Source organism: Martes martes (genome assembly GCF_963455335.1).
Source record: "Martes martes genome assembly, chromosome: 10".
Taxonomy (NCBI): Eukaryota; Metazoa; Chordata; class Mammalia; order Carnivora; family Mustelidae; genus Martes; species Martes martes.
In genome coordinates this window covers 99,548,662-99,576,216 of record NC_137898.1, presented here as the reverse complement: position 1 = coordinate 99,576,216, position 27,555 = coordinate 99,548,662, and the positions used below count along the sequence as shown (strand labels likewise).

The following is a 27,555-nucleotide window of genomic DNA, read 5'->3' as shown; positions in this document are numbered from 1 at the left end:
CGGGTTAGCCATATTGGTGAATAAATAATGTCATTTATATCTGGCCTGTCCCCTTTTTGGTATCCTTCAAAAAAAAAAAGGAGAGAGAAAGACTTCTCTGCTCAAGTTGCCTAGAGTGAGTAGAGTAAGGGTCTGAATGAGTTCAGGAAGGCACACCAATGGGCGTGAGGACAGACCTGACGGAGGACATTGACCAGTGAGGGGAGGATCAGAAGAGTAACAGGGCTGAGCCTCATCTACAAAGGGAATACTAGCGATGTTGCCAGGACACAGTTGCCTGAACCAGAAGAGCCTCCTTCTCATCCTTTCAGCCAAACTGGCTCTGAATGCACAGCTATTATACGGATTCCCCAATGCTCAAGTCATTCTCGGTGTCCAAAGTCACAGTAACCTAGAATATTGCAGGGTGTTACCCGGTGCCACAAGGCTGCCCAGCAGGGAAGGGATCAAACGCTCCTCCCACATGCCTGCTGAAGACCAGACCCTCTAGCTTCTGACCCCTTCCCTGGCCCCACATCCTAGCCCTGGAGAAAGAGGATTGTCTGTATTCGCAGTCCCAGCCTGGGCTCACATAGCCAGGGCTGCTAGGGCATCGGGAACTGCAGCCCATTTCTGTAAGAGGGAAGGTCCCCTCGTCCCAGAGCCCATTGGAGCAGCTCCGAGGAGCACTATCCAGTGCTGGACCTCAGCATCCATCATGATCGCTGCCTGGCTTAGAAAAGGAGGTCACGGCATTTAGAGGAAGAGGCAGCATCGAAATCCCAAGCTCCCCAGGCTAAGACAGAAAGCAATGTGAGGATTTGGGCACTGTTGGCGCTGTCATTGATGTGGCTGTCTGGTGAATTAAGGGCGAGAGCAATGCCCCCCGCCTCTTTTCCAGGATGATGAAAGCTCCCGTTCATTGAGTACCTCCTACGTGCCAGATGCTCTTTCGGGCACCTGCGAGGATCTTGACTATGGCTATGGGTTGACTTGTGTCCTCTCAAAAGACATATTAAAGTCCCAAGCCCCAGGACCCGTGAAGGTGACCTTATTTGCAAATAGTGCCTTTGCAGATCTAATCAGGTTGAGATGATGTCCTACTGGATTCGAGCAGGCCCTTAGCCAAGGAGGGGTGTCTTTGTAAAAAGAGGGAAATGTGGACCCGGGGGAGAAGAGCATGTGAATTTGGAGACAGAGTAGCATGATGTCTCTGCAAGCCAAGGAACACCAAGGATTGTCAGCAACCACCAGGAGCTAGAGGTGACAAGTAGGCGTCCTGCCCTAGAGCTTTCAGAGGGAGCATGGCCCTGCTGATGCCTCGATCCTGAACTCCTCACCTCTGAACTGCGAGACATATTATATGTTTCTATTGTTTTAAGTCACCTAGCTTGTGGTACTTTCTTCTAGTGGACCTAGGACACCAGTACACTCGTGTTGTTCTTGTAAGTGTAAGGGCAGAGATCGCACCCAGGAATGGTGTGCCTCGAGCCTGTGCTGTCTCTGGGACACCAGGTGGCTCCCCTTATTCATGTGATCTTTGAGTAACTTGTCCTAGAAGGCTTTCTTGGATACCTTTTCTCCTCTGGTCCTTAGGACTGTTGTTTGAGAAGAGGGAAGGTATTAGAATTCCAACTAGACAGTAAAGAAACTAAAGTCACACTTGGAACTGACACACGGCGGGGCCTGGAAGCCAGGTGTTCTCACTCTTGAGACAAGGGTTCTTGTCCTTATTCCTGTCCGTAGTCCCTAGGTGATTTTCCAGTTAGCACTGTGTCCGGAACCCACCTCACCCCATTCCTGCAACTGAGCCCCGAGGCAGCATCCCAAAGAAGTGGGGGAACGTAGGACCTTTCTCCAAATCATATTACTATGGCCAGGCTGTACAGCTAGGCTCTGGCTTTGATTTCTTGATTAATGCCAAGGATACTAGAGCCCCACTCACAACCCAATGGATCGGGAGGAACCATGTGGGTAAAGGCACCTGATCCCTGGTGTTTCTACTCAGTGCCTGGGGACGTCCTCTGCTAGGCGACCCTCACCACCGGGCACACCACTGCCTAGAATATCAACTCCAGCCAGAAACAAATTCCCACTCACCAGTCCTCTGGACATCTTTCATTGGATTGTTGGCCAGATATTACCCACTACCACAAACCTAAGATTGTATTAGTTCTTGGAACATGAAGTTTTACGCATCAGCTTCCCTAAGCTATGATGCCCAGAGGTTTTATCAATCACTAGCTTAGATATTCTGTGAGAATATTCTGTAGATGTGACTAACAGCTGTGTTCAGTTGACTTGAAGTAAAGGAAGTTACCCTTGATAATGTCGGTGGGCCTCATCTAACCAGTTGAAGGCCTTAAGCACAAAAACAGGTTTCCTGGAGCAGAAAGAATTCTGCCTCAAGACTATCCCTTAGAAAGCCTGCCTGAGTTTCCAGCAGGTGCTATAGATTTTGGCCTTAACTGCTCCCACAATGGTGAGAGCCAATTTCTTAAAGTAAATCTCTTTACACAGACACACACACACACACACGCATGCACATATATATCTCCCACTGATTCTCTCTGGAGAACCTGAAGTCATACCGTTCCCCTTTCTGGTCAGGAGACCTCCCCACTTCCAGCCTCTACACTGAGGCACTGATCTGCCACATGGCTGCTCAGAACTGATTTATAACAGGGGGCCGAGCTGAATAAAAATTGAGTGCTGGCATGAACACCTTACACTAAGCAGAGCTGACAGTTTATGCATTTATTCAACAAATATTTATTGAGTGCATTCTGTGTGTGAGGCAGTGTGCTTAGAAAGTACCAAAAAATCAGCTGGAGAGAACAATCCTGAATCAATGAAACCAGGGGAGACCTGGAGAGAACAGGTCTGAGATGAACTTTGCTGTATCTGAATTGGCAGAAACAGCTAATACCACAGGATAGCCCCGTGGAGTTCGCCATGAAAGCCTCAATCTGAAATTACAGAGAGAAGCTCTCTCTCCTATAATAGTGTTACGTTAACAAAAATAAAGTTGAACACTGTGTGTTTATTCTTTTGCGAATTTTTCTCAGGTTGATAGTATTTATTATTTTGTGACTTTTTCTCAAGTTCATAGTGATCATTTTGTGAATTTTTCTCAAGTGGAAAGTTGAATACTGGGTGTTTATTATTTTGTGAATTTTTCTCAAGTTGGTAGTTTCTCAAGATGATTAATTTCATTTATAATCTATAATGGCCCAGAATCTCCGTCTTAATTCTGTATCTGAGATCATCTGAGTCATGAGTGATTGTTGCCAAGATGTGAACATCTGGTGATGATGAAGCCTGTGTGCAAAGGTTAAAATAATTAACCCAAAGTATAAATTCCTCTTTCGAAAATATTGCAAAACCCTCCCAAGTAGTAAAGGGTGGCAGGTGTGTGCCTGAAGTCTAGAGACAATCAGAAATAGTGTGTGAAATTTCCAGTCATCTAAGATGACCCAGGGTTAGTTTCTCACGACCATGGGATCACCAAGTGTCGATGATGTGGTATTCTCCTTCTCACTGTTGGGGTATAATCTCTATTTCTGCTCAGGCATCTCTAGGACCAAAATCAGAAGAATGTTTCGCTATTTGGACCCACTACTCCCTGCCACTCAGAGGCTGAGAATTCTGGCTTCAGCATTTGTTACTGTCGATCCCTCCCACGTTCGCACTTTCTCAAACTCTCTCCGTTCCAGGTTCCAGGTCACTGTCTCTTCCTGTTCTTCCTCCTACCACTCTGATCGTTGCCCCTCCAGCATTTCTGTTGACTCTCTCTCTCTCTCTGCCTGCCCCGTGACTGTCCCTGGCGCATTTCCCTTCTCTCTTTGACAGCTCTCTGCCGCATCTGTAAATCCAACCCTGGCCACTCCCCTGAATTCTCGAAGCGTATTTCTAGCATGACTAGACATCACCTGACCATCTCACGGGCACCTCAAGTTCAGTGTCACAAACCATATTCTGTAGAATTCTTCCTTCTCTTCCCCTGTCCCATCTCACATCATGGTATCTCCACCCAGTCCTCCGAGCTGCCCTTCACTTCTCTCACCGCACGCGTTCAGTCAGTCAGCTCGCCTCCTAGATGGTTCTCAAGCATGCTCTCCGCCCCCACCAAATCCACCTTGCTTCAGGCTTTCCTTATCTCTGACCTGAATTGCCATCCTGGTGGCCTGTATCCTCCTTGAGTTCACTGGATGAGAGGTGTGACCCTCTTATCCAGTACTGCATCCCCATCAGAGGGTCATGGTCACTTCCAGCATTCATGAAGAAGCAGTGGAAAGTTCTGGAGCCAGATCTGCCATGTGCTTGCTTCATGTCCCCTGTGTCTCAGTTTTCTCATCTGCGACAATGGGTTGTCATGCATATTTAATGAGGATACGTAAGTGCATAAGTAATGCACCTATAACAGTGCCTGACCTGTGCACAATAAGGCATTAGCTTTATATTTCGTAAATGCGCGTGACTTGCTGAGAGTTCGTTTTATAGTTTACTGTTATTTTTTTTTTACGAATGGAATCATATCAGCTTCCTACTTAAGATGGTTCACTGGCTGCCCATCACTTACAAGACCAAGTCCCTCCTTCTGAGCACGGAGAACACAGCCCTTCTTTCCTGTTCCACTCGCAGCTCCTGCTATAGGCGTCCTCACTGCATAGCACTCACTGCTTCACCATCACACAAGCCTCTTCCGATCTAGGTTCGTGCCCGTCTTCTTGCCTCTTGGCGGCAGAACAAGCTCCTCTCCAGCCTTTGATACCCAGCTCAACTGTCACTTGCTCTTCAGTGTGAGTCCTCTGGATGGAGCTGTTGGCCTCTTTCCCCGAGCAGCAGCCCTCTGTACATGTATTTGCTGCACTCTACCAGTCTTTATCTCTTTCTCCCTAAGTGGATCCTAGTGGGACATACAGTGGGAAGAAGGCACCCTCTTATCAGGCCAGAAGCTCTTATGATACAGTTTTTGATGTGGAAACATGATCATCCCAAACAGGCTATCTTGGCTCCGTAATTACAGAAAGAAGAAAGACAGGAGGGAAGGCTGAGGGAGGTACCCCGCTGTCCTGTGGGCAGTGAGCACCACTTTCCTTTGTGGCTCCTGATGGAGCAGCACGGAGCCCAGGAGCTTGGCTTCTGTCAGGAGGCCTCACAGCCCAGGCAGCAGGATGAGTGACTGAACTAGATTCCTTGTTTCTTTCCTAGCCTTGATCTCAATGGTCTGGAGAACAAGAGGAGGTGGGAGGCCCGTGTTTCGGGCCACCCAGGTACATCTTCTGCTCCGGGCCTGCACGGCTTTCCCCGGGACTCAGTGCTCCCTCCCCAGCAATGCCTGCATAGCCCGCACACAACCTAGCACCCACCTGAAAAAGTATTGCAATCCCTGGTCAGGGCTAGATGGGCTTCCAAACCATACATACAGGGTCCAGCCTTTAGAGTCTGGGTACCGATGAGATCTGAGTACCCCTGCTATTCCAAGAATGCGAGTGAAATAATAGGACATCTGAAGTTCAAGACTCTCTTGATTTCCATGGCACATCAGCTCATTCAGTATACACTGAAGCAGTAAGGAACCCAGGGGCATCTGTACTCTGGGGTTTTATGATACTGACGCCCGCTGTGAGGACTCCAGTATCTATGTGAATGGAGGGGAGAAGAGCACGGGGAAACGAAAACATTCATATTGAACATCAGAGTGTATCGTGTCGTTTTGCTGTCTTTTTTTTCTGCAACAGCAATTTGCCTAATGATGTTTTGCTCCGATTAATATTAAAGTAAGTCTGTATTCCTCCAGCACGCACTGACTGTTGTAGGAAGGCGTCATCTGCGTGTGCCAGACGCCAACCTGAGATTTGACGCTTGGCATGTATACCCCCCAAATGGGTAATTACATTTAAAAAGTTCAGTGTTGACATATTCAAGGTGGTTGGGTGTACATCAGGGTACTTGTGTGTTGACTAACATCCGTCTGGCATCTCTTTATTTATGAAGCACTTTTGCATGGAGTCTCTGCTTTGATACAGCAACCCCCCCGCCAAGGCACAGTACCATGGTCCCCATTTTATGTGGAAGGATGCTAAGTTCAGCGGTGGCTAGCGGGACCATGGAGAGAGGAGAGAGCACAATGGTGGAGGGGACACTGAACCCAACTTTCTGGTCCCCAGGTCCATACACTTTTAGCTACCCATCTTTATGGTACAGTTAGGTGCGTTTCTCTATGTCAAGGACATGTGTCAGGGGAATGTTCTAGAGCCTTTCTAATCTGAGAATACTATCTATCTTATACTATCCTATCCTGTTTAGTGTCTCCAGCCAGCCAGATTGCCTATGACCTCCTCGAGAGCATGCCTTTGCTATCTTCCCTCTGTAAGGTCTGCAACCACCTTTGATTAACAAAGTGGGGAAGTTTTATGCTCTGTCTTTTCCTCTTCTTAACTCTTAGCTAGAGTCTTCTTTGTCAAGAAAAGTTAAAAAAAAAAAAAGGACAGTGATTAAAAAGTGAGAGAGGCATAAATGCCAACATTAAATTAATGCCCAGCATTTTCGCTGGATATATTACCCATTTTTTTTCAAGAAGGTCTGTTTTATTTCAGAAAGACTGTCTAGAAGAATGGAGAATGATGCTAAGTAAACCAGTGAATCATTTCTAATACTGCTTAATACCCTGCTATAAGGAAACAGAATGTGCAGAGTTCTGTTCCTTAAGGCTAAGTAACATGAGAGCCCATTACATGGAAATATGGTTTCCTGGGTGTATCATTTTAATATTGGTTATTTATTGGGTGCTCCTATCTCACAAAGCTCCAGGTGTTCTATCAACATTACCGTAGTAATTCTCACATTCCCCTTCATGTTGATGGCCGGGTCCCATTTTCTGGAAGAAGACAATGGCACCCAGAGAAGTTGAGTGGCCTGCCTGGAATCACTCAGCAAGTCAAAGTCAGTGCCAGGATTGGAATTTAGATCTCCTCATACTGGATTTCCAACCAGCAAAATGAAAATAGATCTGCTAGCGTGTGGGTTACATAGGCAACAAACTCATGTGGGTGTTTTATGTGAGGAGGAATTAATTGCTTGCTTCTTTTTCCCCGTTGGCTTCAGAGGTGGGAAGTGCATGCTAAACCCAACTATCATCAAGACCGTCCATTGCAGCCACCCTGAGGAAAGCTACCTGTGGGTTCCTGGGACGGGATAGGAGGAAATCATCTTCTTCTGCCTCTTCCAGAAAGAGGCATAGACACTGCCTCCTTTTATCTCTTCAGTCCTAAAGAGTATTTTATTGACTATGGACCACAGCTGGGAGTTGAAGGAGACCTCTGAATGCATTGCCATTTAGTTGTAAAGACCACGTGGAGGACAGGAGGAGCCTTTGTCCTTGTCTGTGCAGGAGAGGGAAGGGGGTGCAGGGAAGGAAGAGAGTCGGTATCACTAGTTTGTATGGTGTCAGCACGAAGGAAGGGGTGACCAGGATGCACAGCCCTTCCACGGACAAGGGAGAACCCACCACACATCTGACCCACTCTGTCTGTGACTTCGTTGGAAAAGCTGAGGCAGAACTGAGGTTGGAATCCTGGCTTCTAAGAACTGTCTTTCCAGAATACAGCCTGGTGTTGCCTTAATGGCTTCCCTGGAGAGCCCTGGGGAACTCTCATGACTCACGGGTTATAACCCATAAAAACTCTAAGAGTTACAGAACGTGACTATGGCCACAATGGCATTCTCTCCTCAGACATCATTCGCATGTGTCACTGTAGGGCAGAAAAAATATTTCTTGTCCATTGAGGGAGAATTAATATAAAAGGAAATTCCACTCTCCTCCCTCCCCCTGCACTCATGGCTACCATTAGCCAGAGGAGAAGTCAACACACACGGCTTTTAATATGCGTTAACTCATCCTGCTCTCAAAACACCCCCCTGAGGTAGGTTTTATTGTTACCCCCATGTTACAAAAGAGGAAATGGAGACCCAGAGAAGTTAAGTAACTTGTTCAGGGTCACATAGTTGTAAATGATGAAACCAGGATTCGGTCCTGGGCAGGGTAGCTCCAGAGTCCGTGTTTTAATTTAGTGCCTGTCCTGCATTACCTAGCTCTGGTGTCCTTATGTGTCTGGCTCTAGACTCTGGGAAAGCAACTGCGTTCTCACTGTAATGTCATTTCTTCTAGAATGAAGTATCATTGACTCAACAGATTATCTTTAAGAACAAGATAAATCTTCGACGTGCAAGGGGAGTTCACTGCCACTTTGTAGCTCCCCTCTAACATTTGAAGGGTCTCCCCATGCTGGGACGGTGATCAGTTGGTGACCAGCCCCTTGGGTCTCTCCCACCATCAGACAGCATCAAGAATGCTGGCTCTGGTGTGGTCAGCCTGAAACACAGTACAAAAGTCCAGGAGATAGGGGCACCTGGGTGTCCGGGTGGCTCAGTCGGTTGAGCCTCTACTCTTGGTTTCAGCTCAGGTCATGATCTCAGGGACATGAGATCAAGCCCTGAGCAGGGCTCCATGCTCAGCAGGGAGTCTGCTTGAGATTCTCTCTCCCTCTGCACCCCTTCACTCACTCTCTCAAATAAATAAATCTTAAAAAAAAAAAAAGTCAGGGAACTAGCTAAATTTTGGTGGCATCCAATTTTCAGTCCATCTGCAGGGCTTGGCCTGTTCTGGGTGTTGAGCGTGTAGACTCTATATAACCAATTATCTACCTTCAAAGTGGTTGCAGTCATCTGAGGAAACTGGTCCACCTTGCAGCCCACAGGACATGTATGAATCAATGGAAATGCCTATAAATACAACAGAGTCCAAATAAATGATGATGGGTACAAATAAATAATGTTCAAGAGGGCTTTATGGGGTTGAGATAGAGTAGGTTGGGATTCTACTGGCACTGGGGAAAAGACGTGAGATTAATTAGGGGGTTGATTGGAGCAAGTTGCAAAGATAAAAAGGAGAGGAAGACGCGATACAGCAGCCATCTGAACGAGGGAGAGGTGGCATCTCTGTGGCGCTGCGTGATGAATGAGCACCAGAGAAATTGAAGCCATCGCCAGTGATTTGAGCAAGGCACTTAACCTCCCTGGGTCTCCATTCTTCCATCTGTCAATACAGAGAACTGGGTATTGAAATCAAGAGGACATAGTGAAACATTCTGAGTTCTTTGGAAAGAAAGTATCACCATCATATATCCTCTGGGTTAGGGAGAATCTGTTATTTGGAAGACGTGCCGGTGGCATATGACACCAGATTTGCCCCCAAGCACCAGTAACTCAGATGCCTTTGGGGGGAAGAAGCAATCCAGGGCATCCACCTAGAAGGGAAAAAATAGTAGGTGTTCGGAGCCTGCATATAACGTACTTCTCTTTGGCATCCTATAAACAGCCTGGGCTCAGCCCCGACCGAGGCAGTTTAAGCCCAGACCCAACTCTCACATAACTGCCCACTCCTTGCTCTTCTGGCTGGCGTCAGTCAATCACAAGTAGAATCAGATGTTCTCTTGCCAACATGACTGATAGGCTTCCAGCGGAGCGATGTTTACGTCTTGATCCTTGTTTGTGTGATGTTCGATGTTTTATAACTTGAGTCCCCAGGAATTTTTCCCACGACCGTGCATCATTCCTTATCACCCCTAACCAAATACGGCAGCTTTAAATAGTGCTGTCATTTCCCTCAATTCACTCGTTGTGATATAATCAGGTATAGATTTCTGACATTGAGCATCTAATGGGGTTTCAGATTCAGAAACCAAGAATGAAAGATTCCCCCCCCCCGGGTATCTCTCAATTGAGACACACAGAGTGAAATCGTCATGAGTGACAGGGCGCTGAACTTCATGTCCATTTGCCCCGAGAAACTGGGGGGTGTGGAAGGGCGGGGGAAGGAGGAGCTGGAGAGAGCCGGCCGTGTATAGAGGGGGTGACTACCCCTGACCCATTGGCAATTTAGGCCCAGAGTTTCCAGAGCACTCCATTTTGTGAAAGACGCCAGAAATCTGGACTTTTACATGAGGCTTGTCAATTCATGATAGCCACGAATGTAGAATGGGTGAACACAGCAGGGGAAACAGGCAGGTTGTATGACAGCTGTCTGTGGTAAGCCAGCGGTGTCACCCCTTTGACCCACGGGGGCTCCGACCAAGGCCAGAGAAGGGCGTGCACTTGCCCAAGACCCCAGAGGAGATCATGGAACTCCATCCTGCTCATTGCATTTCACTGTCCTCCAGAAAATGTCTGGGAGCTTGGTGCCTCGGTTTCTGTTCCTGGCCCCATCCTTTGATCCTGTGACTCTGGCCAGGCATACCCCTGGGCTGGGGACAGACCACATCTCCCCACAGCGTGATGGTACCTGAGCCCTGAGCTTGGTGTCGGAAGATGAGCATTTGAATCCCAGCTCTCCCACTCACTGGCTATGCGACCTTGGACCCACATCTCTTGACTACCCTGGGCTTTCCGCTTCTTCACTAGTAACACGGAAATCATAATCTGCCTCATGCTATCGTTTTCGAGGTTAAGGCGAGAAATCTCACTGTGCGTCAGTTTACCCTCCAAAAAAAACCCACGTGAGAAAGACGTGAGTGTCAAGGAGGGGTGTTATCATACTCCAGCGACCTGGACACCAGCGGCTCTAAGCCCCTGCGCCCACCATGCCATCCCCGGGGAGGGTGGGGGGACACAGGGTGGTACATAAGGGGTGCTGAGGGCTCTTCCCCTTGCCTAGCACAAAGCCCCCCTCAACCTAGGAAGTGAAGTAGCCCCAGCTGTCCCTGTGTTTGGTCTGCTGGGATCAGGGCTGGCTAGGTGTTGGAGCAGCCCCTCTGCACCTTGGGCCCCTGTGCCGTTTAAGCCAGTCACCCAGAATCCAGGGACAGGGCCATCTGGGGCCAGACCCACATCCCTACACCTACTCTGGCCTGCCCCACCCTGGCCAGGGGCCATCCTGACCCACTGAGTACAGCGAATCTGGTTTTGTCTTCATTTCCAGGGACGCAAACCTGGCTATTTCTCCTTTCTGGACCCATTTTCTCCTGGCGTCTGGCTCTTCATGCTTCTAGCCTATCTGGCCGTGAGCTGCGTCCTCTTCCTAGTGGCTCGGTAAGCTCATCGCCCCTTCCCTGTCCTCGCACCGCCACCTCGCGTCCACCTCTGAGAACTGCATGGGAGGGGTGGGGAGCGGGAGGGGCGGGTTCAGAAGACCTTGGGGCCACACTGGAGGGGTGGGAGGGGGACTGGGGACCTGACCTGCTCTCTGCTGTGCTGTCCACCTGGCACCACCCATCTCCCCACCTACTCACGGCTTCCCTGCCATGCACGGTGCGAACAGGCCAGCTTGTCTGAATTTGCTTCTATACCCCTGTCTCTTCCCCATTCCGTTCCCCTGTCTCTAGGCCCCCTGTTTGTGTTTGGGTCTTGGGGGAGAGAGGACGGGAGGAGGGTGGCAGGAAGATCCCTCTGATTAAGCACTATGCCTTTGGCTGCCCTGGCATCAGACCTTGCCAGTATCTGCCACAGAGTGAACTGAATGATGACCAGAGCTGGGGGACCGGAGGCCCCAGGGCATGGGTGACAGAGAAGGTTTCCTCTGAAGAGGGCCTGGCCCTTCCCCAGCCCTGATCTGCCAGTGAAAATACAGCTGCCTTGTTGAATGGGAGCTATGGAGGATGGCACAGGACAGGAGGGTGGGAGGGAAAAAGGCAATTGCAAGTAGGGTTGATTTGCAACAACGGGTCCAGATCAGGGGTTGGGGTTGGGTCCAGATCAGGCCCTCCCCCTCCCCTGCAAACAGAAACTGTCCCTGGGCCTCCCGAAGACCATGAAGGCATCCCATGGCTGAGGCCTCCCATGAATGTGCACAGAGAGGGTGGTCGCTCTCCGGGGCTGGGCCACTAGATCAGTCTGGGCTTCAGGACAGCCGGCTTCCTACCCAGAAGCAGAATAAGCCCAGGGCTTGGGGACCACCGGTTCAGAATCCGCACTCTCTGCTCAATACCCACCTCACCATAGCGCAGGACCAGAAAGGGCTGTTACTTGGGAGCAGAGAACCACAGGATGAGCTTCCGGAGAGCTGGTGGCGGCTCTGTTCCAGCTGTCTCCCTAATGGTCTCCTTTGCCTCGGGGCCAGAGTGGCAGGACCCGATGATTCCAGGGTATGTCCCACCTCTGCAGGCTGAGGCTTTTCCCAAGAGCATGTCTGTTCAGCAGCTCAAGGAGAACATGTGCCCTCTCTAGTTAGAACACAGAACCCCAGGGCAGCTCCCAGCCTGCCCAGGGAGCATTGTCTCACTCAGTCTGTGCCTCTTCCAGCGGAGATCAGAGCCAAGTTCAGGAAAGTCAGCCTGAGCCCATGAGATCCAGCCCCACAGAAGAAGGCCTTACTCACAAGCTGGTAGTCTTCAAAGACTGCTATGTGTGTCTCTCAGGTGCCACCTTTCCCCCTCGGGCCTGGAGGCATTGCCACTGTCAAGTATCTGTTGTCAGTGACAACGGGCAAGACATGCAGGAGGCTGGCATGCCTCTTCTCCACTTCACCACACTGTCTGCTGCTGCTTTTAGGAAGCTGTCTGCCTGAGCCCTGGTTCACGGCTCTGTAATTCACTCTTGCCCCTTTTGATTGAGCCCCAGTGTGTAACTAGCCACAGCTCTCGGGGACCTCGAGGGCCCTGGAAATGGTCGGAGGGCTTGGTTCCTAGATATGCAGACACAGAAGCCTACTTTATCCTGCCTGCTGCAGCCTGAGCTTTTCACCCAGCCCCGGGGGCTTAAACTGCCCCCCTTCCAGCTCTGCACAAACACACACACACACAGCACACACACACATGCACTACCCCAGGATCCAACATTAACAAAAGGACTAATGAAAAAAAATATATATATATATGTATGGTATTACACACACACACACACGCACACATTATGTCATATATGTATAATGCGTGAACCTGGGTTAATGCACCTACCTTAGGTACTGGTTTTTCAAACAGGGTTCCTTGGGGCATGAAGGCTCCTGGGAGGTGCCAGGGACTTTGGAGGGGTGGTGAAAGGCTCAGCAGCCAGAGCTCTGGGCCTCAACTCCTCTTCATCCAGACCAGTTCCACTTTTATCCCTTGATCTATTGTACTTCTGGGTGAGATTTTGGAGGAGAAAATCTATCTGGAAACCACTAATCTAAGGCAGCTGTTCCCAAGCCGGCTGATATCAGAGTCACAGAGGAGCTTTTAAAAATGTGAATTCCCAGGTCTGATCTCTCAGCATCTCTAGGGCTGAGGCCAGGGAATCTATCTTTGAAGCCCCCTTCTAAGAGTCTGTGGGCTTGGAAACCACCAAGGACAAGCCAGCTCTGTAGGCCACGGAGAGAAGGAGCACATCTCCGGACACAGGCCAGCGATGACACACTGGCATCGTATTCAGGAACAGGAGGGGCGGTGGCCATGTGGGCGAGCCGCGGCAGAACAGCAGGCAGGCTAGGCCAGGGACGGGAAGGCTGGTGATGAGACTGGCACCCGGTTCCACGCCCTGCTCGGCACACCCCCATACACATCCCTGTCAGCAGCTGGGGGGTTTGCGTGGGAGTGGATCGAGGGGGGAGGGCATGCGTCTGGGGGGCATGAAGAAAGGGCAGCAGAGAGCGACAGTGGGAGGGAGAGGCAGGGGGCTTAGAGAAGCCTTTCTGGACCCTGTGTGCCCATCACACTCACCTGCGGAGCCTTAGAAATGCATGGAAGCAAATCAAATCCTCTGCGAGTGGCATCTCATCATTGGCGTTTCTTTGAAAGCTCCCAGGTGAGTCTGACACAGAATCAGGGCTGAGACCCACAGCCCGGGAGACCATCTAGGCCAGGGTTTCTCAGCATGGACCCGGGGCATCACGGTGAGCCAAGAAACTGCCGATTCTTAGTCGGCACCCAGACTCCCTGAATCTATACACACACACACACACACACACACACACACATTATATCATATATGTATAATGCGTGAACCTGGGTTAATGCACCTACCTTAGGTACTGGTTTTTCAAACAGTCTGAGCCCAACAGTCTGTGTTTGAACAAACCTTCTTGGTGATTCTGATGTAGGTGAACATTTGAGAACCACTGTTCTAGCTGAGGGTTTGAACACTGGCTCTTTGGGGCCCCCCGTCCCCCTGTGACCACTTAAGGGGGCTGAGGGTGGCCCCCTTAAGAACACAGCACTTCCCAGGCGTCCCCTCCCGCCCCTGCCACGTGCAGCTTCTAGTCAAGGAGCCCGCACGTTCATCTGTTTTGTGTTTGGAGTTCCACATCACGACTTGTTTTGAAAAAATAAAAAAAAATTTTTTTTTAATTGAAGAAAAGCAGTACAAATACTGCCAACATAGTCCAAGCCCCTTGGTTTCGGTTGGGAGGATCCTGGTCCAGCAAAGGGAAGTGGCTTGGCCGAAGCCACAGGCCTGGGACTGAGTACAGAGGTGAGGCCAGAAGGGAGAGCCCCCCCCCACCCCGCTCTTCCCAGCACTGTTCTTCACGCCCACCCTCCCTGGCACTGGTCTGTGTTCCTTTTCTCCCACAGGTTGACCCCCTATGAGTGGTACAGCCCCCACCCGTGTGCCCAGGGCCGGTGCAACCTCCTGGTGAACCAGTACTCCCTCGGCAACAGCCTCTGGTTTCCCGTTGGGGGCTTCATGCAGCAGGGCTCCACCATCGCCCCTCGAGCCTTATCCACCCGCTGTGTCAGTGGCGTCTGGTAAGATCCGGGGCAGAGGAGGGGCCAGGCCCAGTGGGGTAGGGACCCCTGGGGGGTCCTCGGGTGAGCCCTGCTCTGGCTATAGGTAGGCAGGAAGCTCACAGAGAGCTCTGCCTTCCAAAACAAACTAGCAGGGACCTGGGCTGCATTCCACCAGCTCCAGAAGGCTTGGGAGCACTGGCTTAAGAGCACTGGCTTGGGCACACTTTGTACCATCTTTTCCTGTTCCCCTTTCCCTCTGCCTCGGAGGTCTGGAGACAGAGGGCAGGGAGCCAAGGCAGGAAAGGGGATGCAGAAAACAGCCTTGTAGGCACACAGCGAAGGGATTATAAATTCCTGACCTGAAAATGACCTGAGGTTGAGTGGCTGGGCCTGCCAAGGCATATGCAGATTTATGCAAATCAGAGTGTGCAGCGGGAAATGCCTGCTGGAAGAATGGAAACCCGGCTGTCACATCTGGCCCCCTCTGCCAGCTTTCTCCATCTTCGTCCCTCTGGGCCTGGCGCTGGGACCTTGCCGGACCTGCCCACCTCGGCAGGTGTGGGCAGAGGCAAACTCCTAGTGGCTCAAAGTTGGACAGGATCTCGGGAGCCGTCCCCACGGGCAGGTAGCCAGCCTGGCCTGCAGCTCCCTTCTCCTCCTGGCTCACCCAGGGCAAAGAGAAAACGGTTGAACGATTCGGTGTGTGGGAAAGCAATCTGAAAACTTGAAAGTGCTACATAAATATGTGAACTAATCATTGCTGTTAGACCGTTATGGGGAGAAATGAAACCCACACACACATATATGTGTCGTATGTACACAACAGACAAGAAGCCAGCTCGCAGAATCCCAGTTCCCCAGCCTTGCTTAAAACCCCACTGTTGCGTTTGGCTCTCATAACCTAAAGGTCTCTCCCCTACTTCTCAGCCTGTGTAAGCCGAAGGAGAAGGGGAAAGTGGTGTTTCCACCTTGGGTACCAGTGTCTGGATGTTTACCGGAGGGATGCTGGACTGGGACTGTTGGGGAGGTAAAAACACAGCTGGGACAGTGACTCCCACCCAGCTGGGGGTTTTGTTTTCATTGATCAATGGTAAATACAGTAGGATTTAAGACATCTGGGCGATTACCAGGTAATGCCCAGAAACCACCATGTAGATCAAAGGAAAGAACTGGGTTTTAATGTTCCCCGGGAAAAGGGACGGTCTTGGGAGGGAAAATCGCAGAGGTCCGTCAAAATCCTAGAAACCTGCAGAAGCCGTACAGACAAGCAGAAGTCGGCCGCAGACTCTGATCTCTTTCTCCTGGGGGCTGTTCCTTCCAGAGGGTGCTTCCGAGGGCCCCATTGCTGGCTGCATCCACCTGTCAGCTCCCCAAGCCCCAGGCATTCCCTCCTCCAGAGAATGTCTGCCTGCGTGCCTGGGAGGGCCACCTGTCCCGCAGGCTGGCCCTGGCCCACTGGCTCAGCAGTACTTTAAATAGCTGTCGGGGGCTGGGGGGCTCCCTTGTGTCTGGGGGAGGGGGGGCCTTGACTTGTTAGGGAGATCCTCTGCCCCTCGGAGCTCTCAGTTATCAAATCAAGGCCTCCGTTTGGTCCGCTCCCTGAAGGAGTGGGAGATCCGGAGAGAGGGCCATCACGGCCTGCCTTAGATCCCCACCCCGAGCAAGGGACGGAGAATGCCACATTGCTAACAAGAATGTCAGCTTGACAACTGCTAAGGCCCCTTACACATGGGAGCAGGGCTCCACTGACCCCTCTGGAGAAAGCGAATGAGAGAGCGCCTGATTTGCTTTCTCAGCAGAGGTGATAGGCTTGCCCTAAGCTGCTTGGCTCTCTGACCCATTCCTTTGTGACCAGCAGTATAAAGTTCCCCGAGGCCACCCAGGGTGGGAGAGAGGCCAGAGTGTAGCCAGGGGGCTGAGGGAAACTCCCCAGCCAATTCTGAGGTCAGGTCCACACCCGGGGCTCATGAACCTACAGCACTACCCCGGGTAGCTAAGCCCCTTCAGAATTCTGGCCTCCATGTGGGGATGGCTCACCCCACCTCCCTGGCCTCCGCTGGGGGACGGTCACAAGAAAGAACTTGCAGCAGAAGGTGAGAGCGGAAGCAGGAGCAGAGAAAGCAGGTCTTAAGGACGGAGGGACACCTGGCCCTACTTACAGGTCACAAATGGGGAAAGCGGCCCGATGCTTTTCTTCCCATATTCAGTGGGAGGGTCTGTCTCTACAGTCTATCTCCCATTCCTCGGGTCCTTTACAGAGGATTAGTCACCAGCAGCATCTTATCCCGTTTGATCTCACAATTCTCCGAAGATAGGCAGAAAAAGCATTACTATCCCCGAGCAGACGAACTCGGAGGAGGTATGTGGCTTTCCCCCCAAGGTCTCGCAGGTGGAGTGGAACAAGGCCAGAACTGAAACCAGGTCACCTCCCCAGTGGTCTGGCATATGGAGGCACTCATTGAGTTGGTAGATGACCCTGTCACTTCCCACCCGGGAGGCAGCCTACAGGAGTCCTTGGACACAGTGATAAAGGAGACAATGGGACTTCCCGCTCTGAAACCCCCCCTGGAATCTGTCGGCCTCTGGCTCCCGTGGCAAATGCTATGCTTTAGTGGACAATGTCTTCATAATGAGGAAAGCCTCATTAATTCAGACTCCACGGATTCAGAACTTGTGATTATCCAACCTCAATTATGCCTGGATATGTCTTTGAACCCCTATAAACAAATGGATTGGGATGCAGAGCCACACTGCTGACCAGATGGTAGAAGGCTTATTTAACCTACTTAAGTGAACAAACTAGTTGTAATGGCATTAAGCATGTACACTGCTTGAGTTGCAAAATTATTCTCATTTTAAATGAGTTCGTTTTACCCAATAAAATACCCTTCTATTTTGAAATAGTTTGCCCATTGCAAGAGTAGTTTCTTTTTTTAGATTTTATCTATTTATTTGAGAGAGTGAGAACACAAGAGAGAGAGAGCGATCGCGCACGCAAGCACAGGAGGCCGGGGGGAGGGGCAGAGGGAGAAGTAGACTCCCCGCTGAGCAGGAAGCCCACCTGATCCCAGGACCCTGAGATCATGACCTGAGTCAAAGGCAGATGCTTAACTGACTGAGGCACCCAGGCGCCCGCAAGAGTAACTTCTAATTCTGACTTCTCAGCACTTCAAAGGTGCTTATCACCAGTTGATCTTAAAGAGTTTCTTGTTGGTAGAACTCATTTTAAAATATGGATTTAGGGGCGGCTGGGTGGCTCAGTTGTTAAGCGTCTGCCTGCGGCACAGGTCACAATCCCAGGGTCCTGGGATCAAGTCCTGAGTCCAGCTCCTTGCTCAGTGGGAAGCCTGCTTCTCCCTCTCCCACTCCCCCTGCTTGTTGTGTTCCCTCTCTTGCTGTGTCTCGCTCTGTCAAATAAATAAATAAAATCTTTAAAAACAAAATAAAATAAAATATGAATTTATCCGTGTGTTCCTTGGCAAGTTCCTTTGCTTCTCTGAGCCTCCGTTTCCTCATCAGCAAAATCAGGGTAAGACTTACCTCCCTTAGTTGTAGGGAGTACATGAGATGATGTGTGTGGCTCACGGCAGGCGCTCAGCCCATGGCGATGCACATCTGATTGTAGGCTGCATCATGAGAAGACAGGGGCAGCCACCCAGCCCTGACTCTAAACAGAGCCCCCAGAACTGGCACCCTCCGCTCATTCACTAGCTCCTTTCTCATGATCTCCAAGATGGTCTCATGTGCATGAACATACCTCTTTTGAATAGTAACCCAATAATCACCTCCTTTAAGAAGTGAGGGGGAAAAGATTAATGGTCTTCTTTCAAGAAATGCTCACAAACTCTGTTCATTTCTGTTGACATCATATGCCCTGCCTCCTTTTTCGTCCCCAATGGAGCTGGGAGCTCCTTCTGAAGAGGGACTCCTTGTCTCTCCTGTGTCGCTGCAGGACTGGGGGTGGGGACTAAGACTCCTGGGGGTACCTGGGCAAGGATGATTTCCTGGTCTCTTCTCACATAGGTGGGCATTCACGCTGATCATCATCTCATCCTACACGGCCAACCTAGCAGCCTTCCTGACCGTGCAGCGCATGGATGTGCCCATTGAGTCAGTGGATGACCTGGCTGACCAGACCGCCATTGAGTATGGCACAATTCACGGAGGCTCCAGCATGACCTTCTTCCAAGTAAACCCATTGGGTGGCTCACCAACGTGGGGAATTGGGCAGAATAAAGTTGAGATATTTGTCCTCTAAAGATAACAACATCGATCTTCATCCCATTGTCTCTTTCGAACATCTAATTTGGAGGTTCACTTGGGGCTCATCTATGTCCTGCTCTACAAAGTACCCTTGGAGTTAATAGGTGTCCAACCATCCAACTACCCAAGACATCCATTTTCACGTGAAGCAAGTCCAAGGCCTTGGACTTCAGTTTTCTGTTTTCCATAAAAGCCTCAGTGCCTGTTGAAACCACAACCACTGAAGGCATCAAGCAAATACAGGTGTGGATAGAAACACACACCGGCTAAATTCTCTCAGTCTTCTTATTTGTAAAAATAGAGGCCAGTGTTGGATCTGGGATTGATACGTTGGTTTAGGGTCAACAGAAAGTGGGTGGCACTCCTCCTTCAGACAGTGTCTCTTAGAAGTCCTAATGACCCTGGGTTCACTGCCTCCTACCTGAAGGACAGCGAAGGACACAACCAGAATTTCCATTCTTCATTCGGTCCAAACCCGGAGGTTGGCAGCAAAAGTCTTCTCTAGGGTAGATGGGGCAAAACTGATTATCAAACCACTAGGCAGAGTTTACAGTGTCTTAGGACCCTGCTCTTTCCTTGCCTTTCTGTGAAAGGTATCAAAGGCACAGCCCCCTCTCCTGCCATGATACAGTGGTCATTGCTAGATGGAAGGGAAAAGGTTATTTGGACTATAATGAGGGGACTGAGTAAGAAAAGGGCCAAGATTTTAAGGTCCACTTTGATTCCCTCCCTTTTAAAACCAACATTTCCTTTCTCTTGTTCTAATCCTTAACATAAGGAATATGTTCTTTTCCCAGAATTCCCGCTATCAGACCTACCAACGCATGTGGAATTACATGTATTCTAAGCAGCCAAGTGTGTTTGTGAAGAGCACCGAGGAGGGAATCGCCAGGGTGTTGAATTCCAACTACGCCTTCCTTCTGGAATCCACCATGAATGAGTACTACCGGCAGCGAAACTGCAACCTCACTCAGATTGGGGGCCTGCTGGACACCAAGGGCTATGGGATTGGCATGCCAGTCGGTATGCAGGAGAGGAACAGCCTCTTTGGGTAGCTCCATCCAGGCAGGGTCAGAGTAGCTAGGACCACCGAATGCAGCACTGAATTCGACAACCCTGTTCTAGAACCAGTTAACAGTGACTTTAGGTGGGCATTCTTCAGGTTAAAAAAAAAGCCAAAAAACCCAAGCAAACCCATATACTTCCATCAGAATTCTCAATCTTTAATTATGGCAGGTCAAACTGGTTAGTTATTAGTTGATTAATTACTCAAGGACATGTTGATGCCCTTGGCAGATTCTTCAGGGCTTTTGTTGTCCCCTCTTCTGCTTCCTGCCCTTTGTCTCTTGCTCTGTTGATGGACCTCTAGCGGTGGGAAGGGGAAGGTAGAGATGGTCAAACTTAATTAATTTTGCTATTAGTGTCCCCGGAGAAAGGCTTATTACAAAAGGAGACGGACATGATGAGGTGAGGTGGTTTTCAGATCATCTGTGGAACCCATCTACTCCAAATCAGCATAGGTCATTGAGAATGAGCAGGAGAACTCAGTATTCAGCTGACTGTGGCCTTCCAGGCTGTTACAGGATGGTAGGGATGTTTGACTTCCAGAAAGATCTCCCAGCTATGCTTTCTAAAGGATATTCATGCTTTGGGCCTTCTCTGCTGATAGTGCCTCCATCAGAAGGTGAGGGGAAGCACTTTGAACTGCTTTTTAGATTGGAGAGGGAATCTGAAAATGTTCCCCTGGTGCTTGGAGCATGTACCCTTCCCTCACCCATCATGGAGAGCCACACTGTATGGCACTGTCCTTGCCCCACACTGTTCTTCTACAAGGCTGTCCTGTACAAGGCAGCAGGGGGAGAGGCAGCAACTGAGGCCATCAGACCATGTGGGGAAAGCGATATATAGCATGTAACATCTTTGCTGTTATCTGACACACTCCTTCTCTTGATCATTACCTAACTTAGAATTCTGTTGGATTCACTATATCCATGGAGTGTGAAAAGCAAGGGTTTGGGGACAGGCAGACCTGGGAATGCTCCTGGTTCTGGGCTGTGGGACCTAAGATCATTTAAGCTCTCTGAGTCTCAGTTACCCCATCTGTAAAATTAGGTTTCTAATGCCTACCTTATCGGGTAATTGAGGGGTAAACCTAATAATCAGGTCAGGTGCCTTAAACCACAGCATCCCCCACTTATGCTGTTTGGGGGGAACATAAGTGCCCTCCCCATCTTTTCCCTAATCTCCTATGTTATTTGGTAAAAGCAGATGACTTCTTAAAGATGGATGGGAAACCAAGCCAATGAGCATAGGCAAGGACACAGTTCATTCTTGAGCTCAATGAATTCTGACACTAGCTCTTCTGTAAACCAGAGGCCTCACTACGGGCACTTGTAAGCCCACATATGCCCTTCTTACCATCATATTTCATTGATATTTATTAATGTGCAGATTACGGCCCTCTTTGAGAGATTTATTGGCTTCCATTTTGTTTCAAGGTGGTGGCATGAACCACAAAACACACTTTAACATGCACCTTGATCAGGATCCAGCTGTTTAAGATAAATTTCTTTAAATCTCAAATTCTTTAAAAGTGTTCATGGAACAAATCCGTTGAGAGTTGACACAAAGCAGGCCGACTTTAGAAATTTTTATCAATAATGAAGGAAAAAGAGAAGGAAATACTTTTCTTCTTCTGTATCTGGCATGATGCTATTTTCACATGTCAGCCCACCTGCGAGGTAGATGCGGTCCTTCTCACCCTAGAGGAGAGGACTGAGATTCAGGACGACAACGTACTTGTCCAAGGTCACAAAGCAGGTAGAGGAGCCGGGTTTGAGCCTAGACTGCCTATCTCCAGATTCAGTGCTTTGCTTTCCAGACCATGTTGCCAGAGGGTCCCACCGGCTCAACAAGACAGGATAGGTGAGCTGTGGGTTTGTCCAGGTTCTCAGATCAGGTTGGGAAGAGCATCATACAATCCACTGATGAGACAGAATTTATATCCAGCTGAGGTTACGTCCAGGAAAGGCAGCATGTGTGTCATTTTTAAGTGGGTGGAGAGAGTGGGGTAAGGACATAACCAGAGAATAAGCAATGTGCTTGGACCCAAGAAAATTAAGAAAAACAGCACACGGAATGAGAGGGAAAATTAGTAAGGTGGTTTAGGAGCAAAGCAGGCAAACATGGAATAAACAGAATAATCCTTTCATGGAGCCCCTGGGTTGCTGTTGAGGTTGGGTTGAAAATGCCTTGAAAACTGGTTGAAATGCCTGGCTGGGCCGGACAGTTGTCTGTAAACCTGGAATGTTCATCAGTCTCACGACATAGCCCCATCTGGCAGTTCAAGTAGCCGTCTGCTGCAGGTGTGTAATAAGTACCTACGGCACACGAGGCGTTCTTGATGTTGGCCCACGTCGCTTGCATAGACACGTTCTGTGCCGCAAGCTTGGGGATTTGCATGCCTAGGCATAGTTGTATCTCCAGGAGGGAAGGTTCCCTCTGTGGAGTCATGGCTGTCAGAGTCCGGAGATCTGGCAGCTGATCTAGTCCCTGGTCTGTCAAAGTGCAGTGTGTGGCCGAGCAGCAGGGCATCCCCTTTGGAGCTTGTTAGAAATGCACAACCTGAGGGCACCTGGGTGGCTCAGTGGGTGAAGCGTCTGCCTTCGGCTCAGGTCATGATCCCAGAGTCCCGGGATCAAGTCCTGCATCGGGCTCCTTGCTCCGTGGGAAGCCTCCTTTTCCCTCTGCCCCTCACCCCACTCGTGCTCTCTCTCTTGCTCTTTCTTTCAAATAAATAAAATCTCGAAGAAAATAAAAGGCCCCACCGCAGACCTATGGTGTCAGAGTCTGCAGGTCAACCAGATCCCCAGGTCATGTGTATTAAAGTTTAAGAGCACAAATCTATTTGTTCCAGGCTTTGGCCTGAATCCTTCGCCGTAGCCTCTTCCCCTGAGGCATCTGTCCACATCAGGCCTTCACAGAGCTTGAGCGAGAAAACTGAGCAGCTCAGCTGGTCTCCAGCCTCTTGGCAGTTTTTCCTTTAAGATCTCCGGCCTCAGCCCGTACTGAGGCATTGAGCTTCCCACAGTTTCACTTAAGCCTGTTTTTGTGATTAAACCTAAATTCCAGAACCAAAGCTCCTTGACCGTATTCCATCAGAAAAATTAAAAAAGAATTGCAGCGAACAGAAGCCTTCTGTCTGAGGAGGGAGGGGGGAGTGGTATACACGGGGCGATGGACGGGGACGGGGGGGTTGTCGGACACTCAGCAGGCAGGGGGGAAGGTTGGGCTGCCCATGACTGGCTTCTGCACACAGATGGGGGAGAGGTGGCTTCTGTCGCTCTCTCGGGTGGCTCTTCTCCCCCTGGGAGCTGCCCTGGTAAACAGGTGTCAGGTGTGATGTAGCAAGAGTTATAGGTGCCTGGGAAATTCATTTAGATCAAGCAGAAGACAGACAGCTGACCGAGGGAGAGGTCTGTGTCACACAAGTTTTCCCACCCTGGCCTCTTGGAGGCAGATGGGAAGCCTCGTGACCAGTTTCCCGAGTGTCCCTGGGCAGGTCGTTTGACCTGAGTAGAAAGTGGTGGGGAAGCGGGTCTCCACGGGAACCCGAGAAGCCGTCGCTTGACCCTCACTGGGCTCTCGGCCATGGGCTGAACATGGCATCAGTGTAGAGAGAAGGAAAGTAGAAAGGCCCAGAACGCCCTCCTCTTCGTGGAGGGTCCTCAGAACCAGCCAGGGGGAGAGCCGTGCTCCTGTGGGGACCCTTGCCGCGTCTGTCCCTCTCCTCCTGGGGTTAAGTGACCAGAGTGCCCAGGAGGTGTACTGAGGAAAGGAGCAGAGTGACGCCTCACAGCGCACTTACACCCCGTGTTCTGGGCTCTCCCGTGACCCCACAGGTTCGGTTTTCCGGGATGAGTTTGACCTGGCCATTCTCCAGCTGCAGGAGAACAACCGCCTAGAAATTCTGAAGCGCAAATGGTGGGAAGGCGGCAAGTGCCCCAAGGAGGAAGATCACAGAGCCAAAGGTGAGTCGGTTCAGGAGTGTCCCCTCCTGCTCTGGGGGTCAACAGTTTGTTCTGGTGTCTAAAGTCCAGGCGATGGTGGCTGGAACACACCAAGAACAAGCCTTGGAAGGAAGTTGGGCCTGGGCGGGGCGGAGCTGAGGGCTGGAGCCTCTAAGGAGGCTCCCCCAGAGAGGCCAACCCTCCCCTCGCCCGTCTCCCCCATCCCCTGAGCTCTGCTCTGGTTTTCTTCTCAGGCCTCATCACTCACTGATACTATATGCTCTATTCATTCATTCGTCTACTTTCCATTTCTTCTACCGAAATGTATGTCAGGACAGGACTTGTCTTCCTCGAAGTGCTGTCCACAGGGCCTGGCACATGGATGTTATATTGAATGAATGAATGAGTGAGTGAATGAATGAAGTCTGGATCATACTGGATAGAAAGCAGTCACCGGCTGATATGTGTGCTGGGGGAGTGTTCAGGGTCCCTGAGCACCCGGGGTTTTTTGTAGGGGGTTTGCCCAGGATAGTCCCGGGCTACATCTGTTGTTGATCGTTTAATGCCTCTTAGTTATTTTTAGAACCCCCTTTATGTCTCGTAATGTCCTGGTTTGGACAATAAATCATAAGATCGCGCTAGTCATCTAAGGCAGCCTTGCTAAAATATGTAACAAATTTACTTATACACGCTGTCCCCTAGGAAGGCGGCCGAGGAGGGAAATGAGTAATATTGTATGCTTCCCTCTCTGCCCGGCGTGAATGATTATCCGTGATGAGACAGTGAACGAGTGACTTTGTGTTTCCAAGTGTCTCTGCGTGGGAATCCGTCCTGCAAGGCAAAGTCTTGGAAATATGGCCTTCTGGGTAGTTTAGTGGCCTTTTCTAAGTTAAAGGAAATGCTGCCCCTTCCCTCATAGGAAGCCACGGAGTCCACACAAACCTTGGCTTTCCAGTCCCCAAAGACCAAATGTGGAGGAGACTAACTCTGTTCAGAAAAAAGGAAGGAAGGAAGGAGAGAGAAAGAATGGGAAGGAAAGAAAGAAAGAAGGAAATGAATGAATGAATGAATGTGGGTATCAGAAAACTTCTGTGGATTTGATAGAATGAAGTCGATGTTGAAGATATTCAGGACCTGAGTGGTAGGGAGCGTCGGAGGGGCGGTGGCAGGCAATGGGCCCCTTGAGGAAGATGCAGCAGGAATCCGTGATGTGGGCAGGCGCTCCATGGGCACAGCCGGAGCCGAGCAAAGTTCCCGTGGGGAGAGCAGAGCTGTACGGAGGGTTTGTCCCGGGAAGGTGTAGGTAGCGAAATGCTCCTGCACCACCCCCTCCCCACAAAAAGACACGTGGATTGAAAACAGTCTAAATCTGACTAGGCCTGGAACAGTCAAAATAAAATGAGCTTATGGATAAGGTAACATAGGTCAATGTTGTTCTGCGATAACGGTGGCCTTCAGAACGGTGGGAAAGAGCAGCCGTCTTGCCAAGTCGGGGAGGGAACCGGTGGTGGCTTTTGATCTGGAATAATCTAAAGTAGAAACAGGGAGGGGAATCTGGGCCCCAGAGTGGAGGGACTTTGAGTCCGTCCCCTGACCGATGACTGAAACAGGAGAGATGTCCAGGTAGCTCTCTTCCTAGAAGCCCCTGGTCCCCCTCCACCCCCACTCCCCCAGTGGGCTGGGTGCCTTCTGTGACTTGGACAGAGAACTCAACATTCTACATTGCGGCTTCTGGTCTCTGCTTGGCAGACGGCACCTTAGCCGTGGACCCAGTCTCGTTTGTTTCTGTGTCCCTAGCCTCCCCGACAGAGCCTGGCAGGTACTAGGGACCCAGTAAATATTTGTGGGATCTGTGACTAAAGCTACTGGCTGGTAGTTGTCAAAAGCTACCAATGGCAGTGTCCTCCTGGGTCACATTAGCAAAGTGACCAATGAAACTGATTCAGTGACCTTCCTGCACAACCTTCACCCCAGAGATATCCACTTGGTTAAGTGTTTCCTGCCTCTGTGCAGCTGACCCAGAGGATGTGGTGACGCAGAGACACTGTGGATGAGGGAAGCTGGAACACAGTGGCAGGGGGCCAGGAGTCAGGGCTCAGAGCGGTGTAGGGACCCCGACAGACTCCTGCGTTATCATCCACCCCCAGCCCAGCTGGCAGCTAGCTCTGCCAGCTCCAGATCTCCCTCCCCTCCTGCTTCCCACTGTCTGTGGGCTTCCCCAGCTCTCCCTGCCTCTGTCAACCCGATCCCCGTTTGATCTCTTGGAGCACGTTTCCCCTCGAGGCTCACCGCTGAATTGCTCCCATGTCTCCAGCTTCCCCCTTTCATCCCTGACCCCGAAACCTGGCGACAGATCCTTCCCTTTTGTGCACGTATGTCTTTGCTGGTGTTTATTTATGCATCCCGCTGATCCCAGAGAGAAACAGTTAGAGGGCAGCCAAATTGGCAAATACGATGATTTGGGTGCTTTATCATGGTCACTCACGGACCCCTGTCTGGATCATCTCTCTCCCACTCAAAGTGTCACTGAAGTCCAATGGACTTCCCCCAACCCTCCTCCCACCCTCTGAGAAGGGAGCTTGTTAGACTTTTACTGTCCTGCCTACCTGTTTGTTCTACCATCAGCCACGAGGATAGCTCTCCTCCCTCGGGCGGTTTCTATAGAGTTCAGGATCATGGGCCTTGGTTCAGATGGATCCCACTCCATAAACGGCCTTGTTACAGACACTAAAGAAACATCTTTGAGCCTCAGTTTCCTTCTCTAGGAAATAGAGTTGATGATTAATAATCATGTCACCTCCCAGGGCTATTGTGAAGATCAAATGACATAAATCATGTTGAATAAACCCTCTGCAAAAGTGACTGGCACAAAGGAAGTGAGAACTAATTTCATTCCCAATTCTAGGCCTTGAGGAGCAAGTAAGACACCGTGAGAGTTCTGAACAGTGTCCACGGCCACAAGCGTGCCCACTCATCACGTGCTCCTTTAGGCTAGATAGCTCTTCTAAAACCCACACTTACGACATCTCTTTTGCATCTGTTGACATTTGTCCCCCATAGACTACAAAAACTTCAAATTCAGGGACTGTGTCTTATTTATTTTTGTATCTTGGTGACCAGCATTACCATCTGACATCCATGTTTGATGAAAGGATGAACAGTGAATGAATGAATGAATGAATGAAGTGGGCAGTCATCTCAAGGACCTCCAGACTGGTACCACTTCCTATGCCTGTTGCCTCCCAAACAGGAACCCTGACTCCCCACCCCCCTCCATCGCCGGTGGCATAGAAGTGTTCGCATACCCCCATTGCATCCAATGTACTATGCCAATCAGTGCGTATCAGACGCTGTGCTAGGCTCTGAGATTATGGAAAGGACTAAGACATGGCCCCGTCCTCAAGAGGTTTAGAACCTAGAGAGGCACAAATCATCACTATAATGCTTGCACTGTAGGAATGCTTTACGAGACCCATAAAGAAAGTGTTCATGAAGCCCAGGGGAGGAAGTGATTAATTCTGAGCAGTGGTCAGGGAAGACTTTAGGGACATTTGGCCTGAACCTTGAAGCATGTAAGCAGGAGTCACTGCTTTAGGAATGTTGTA

The 27,555-nt window shown here is 50.2% G+C and overlaps 1 protein-coding gene across 1 annotated transcript in view; it reads left to right on the top strand.

The window, feature by feature from the left end:
* Positions 1 to 27,555, top strand: part of GRIK4 (glutamate ionotropic receptor kainate type subunit 4) — a 289,498-nt gene that overhangs the window by 247,322 nt on the left and 14,621 nt on the right. The window contains exons 13-17 of the mRNA XM_080817730.1: positions 10,961 to 11,070; positions 14,523 to 14,696; positions 18,702 to 18,867; positions 19,739 to 19,964; positions 23,843 to 23,971. Of these exons, the coding sequence (XP_080673856.1) occupies positions 10,961 to 11,070; positions 14,523 to 14,696; positions 18,702 to 18,867; positions 19,739 to 19,964; positions 23,843 to 23,971 (805 nt within the window). The remainder of the gene's footprint in view (positions 1 to 10,960; positions 11,071 to 14,522; positions 14,697 to 18,701; positions 18,868 to 19,738; positions 19,965 to 23,842; positions 23,972 to 27,555) is intronic.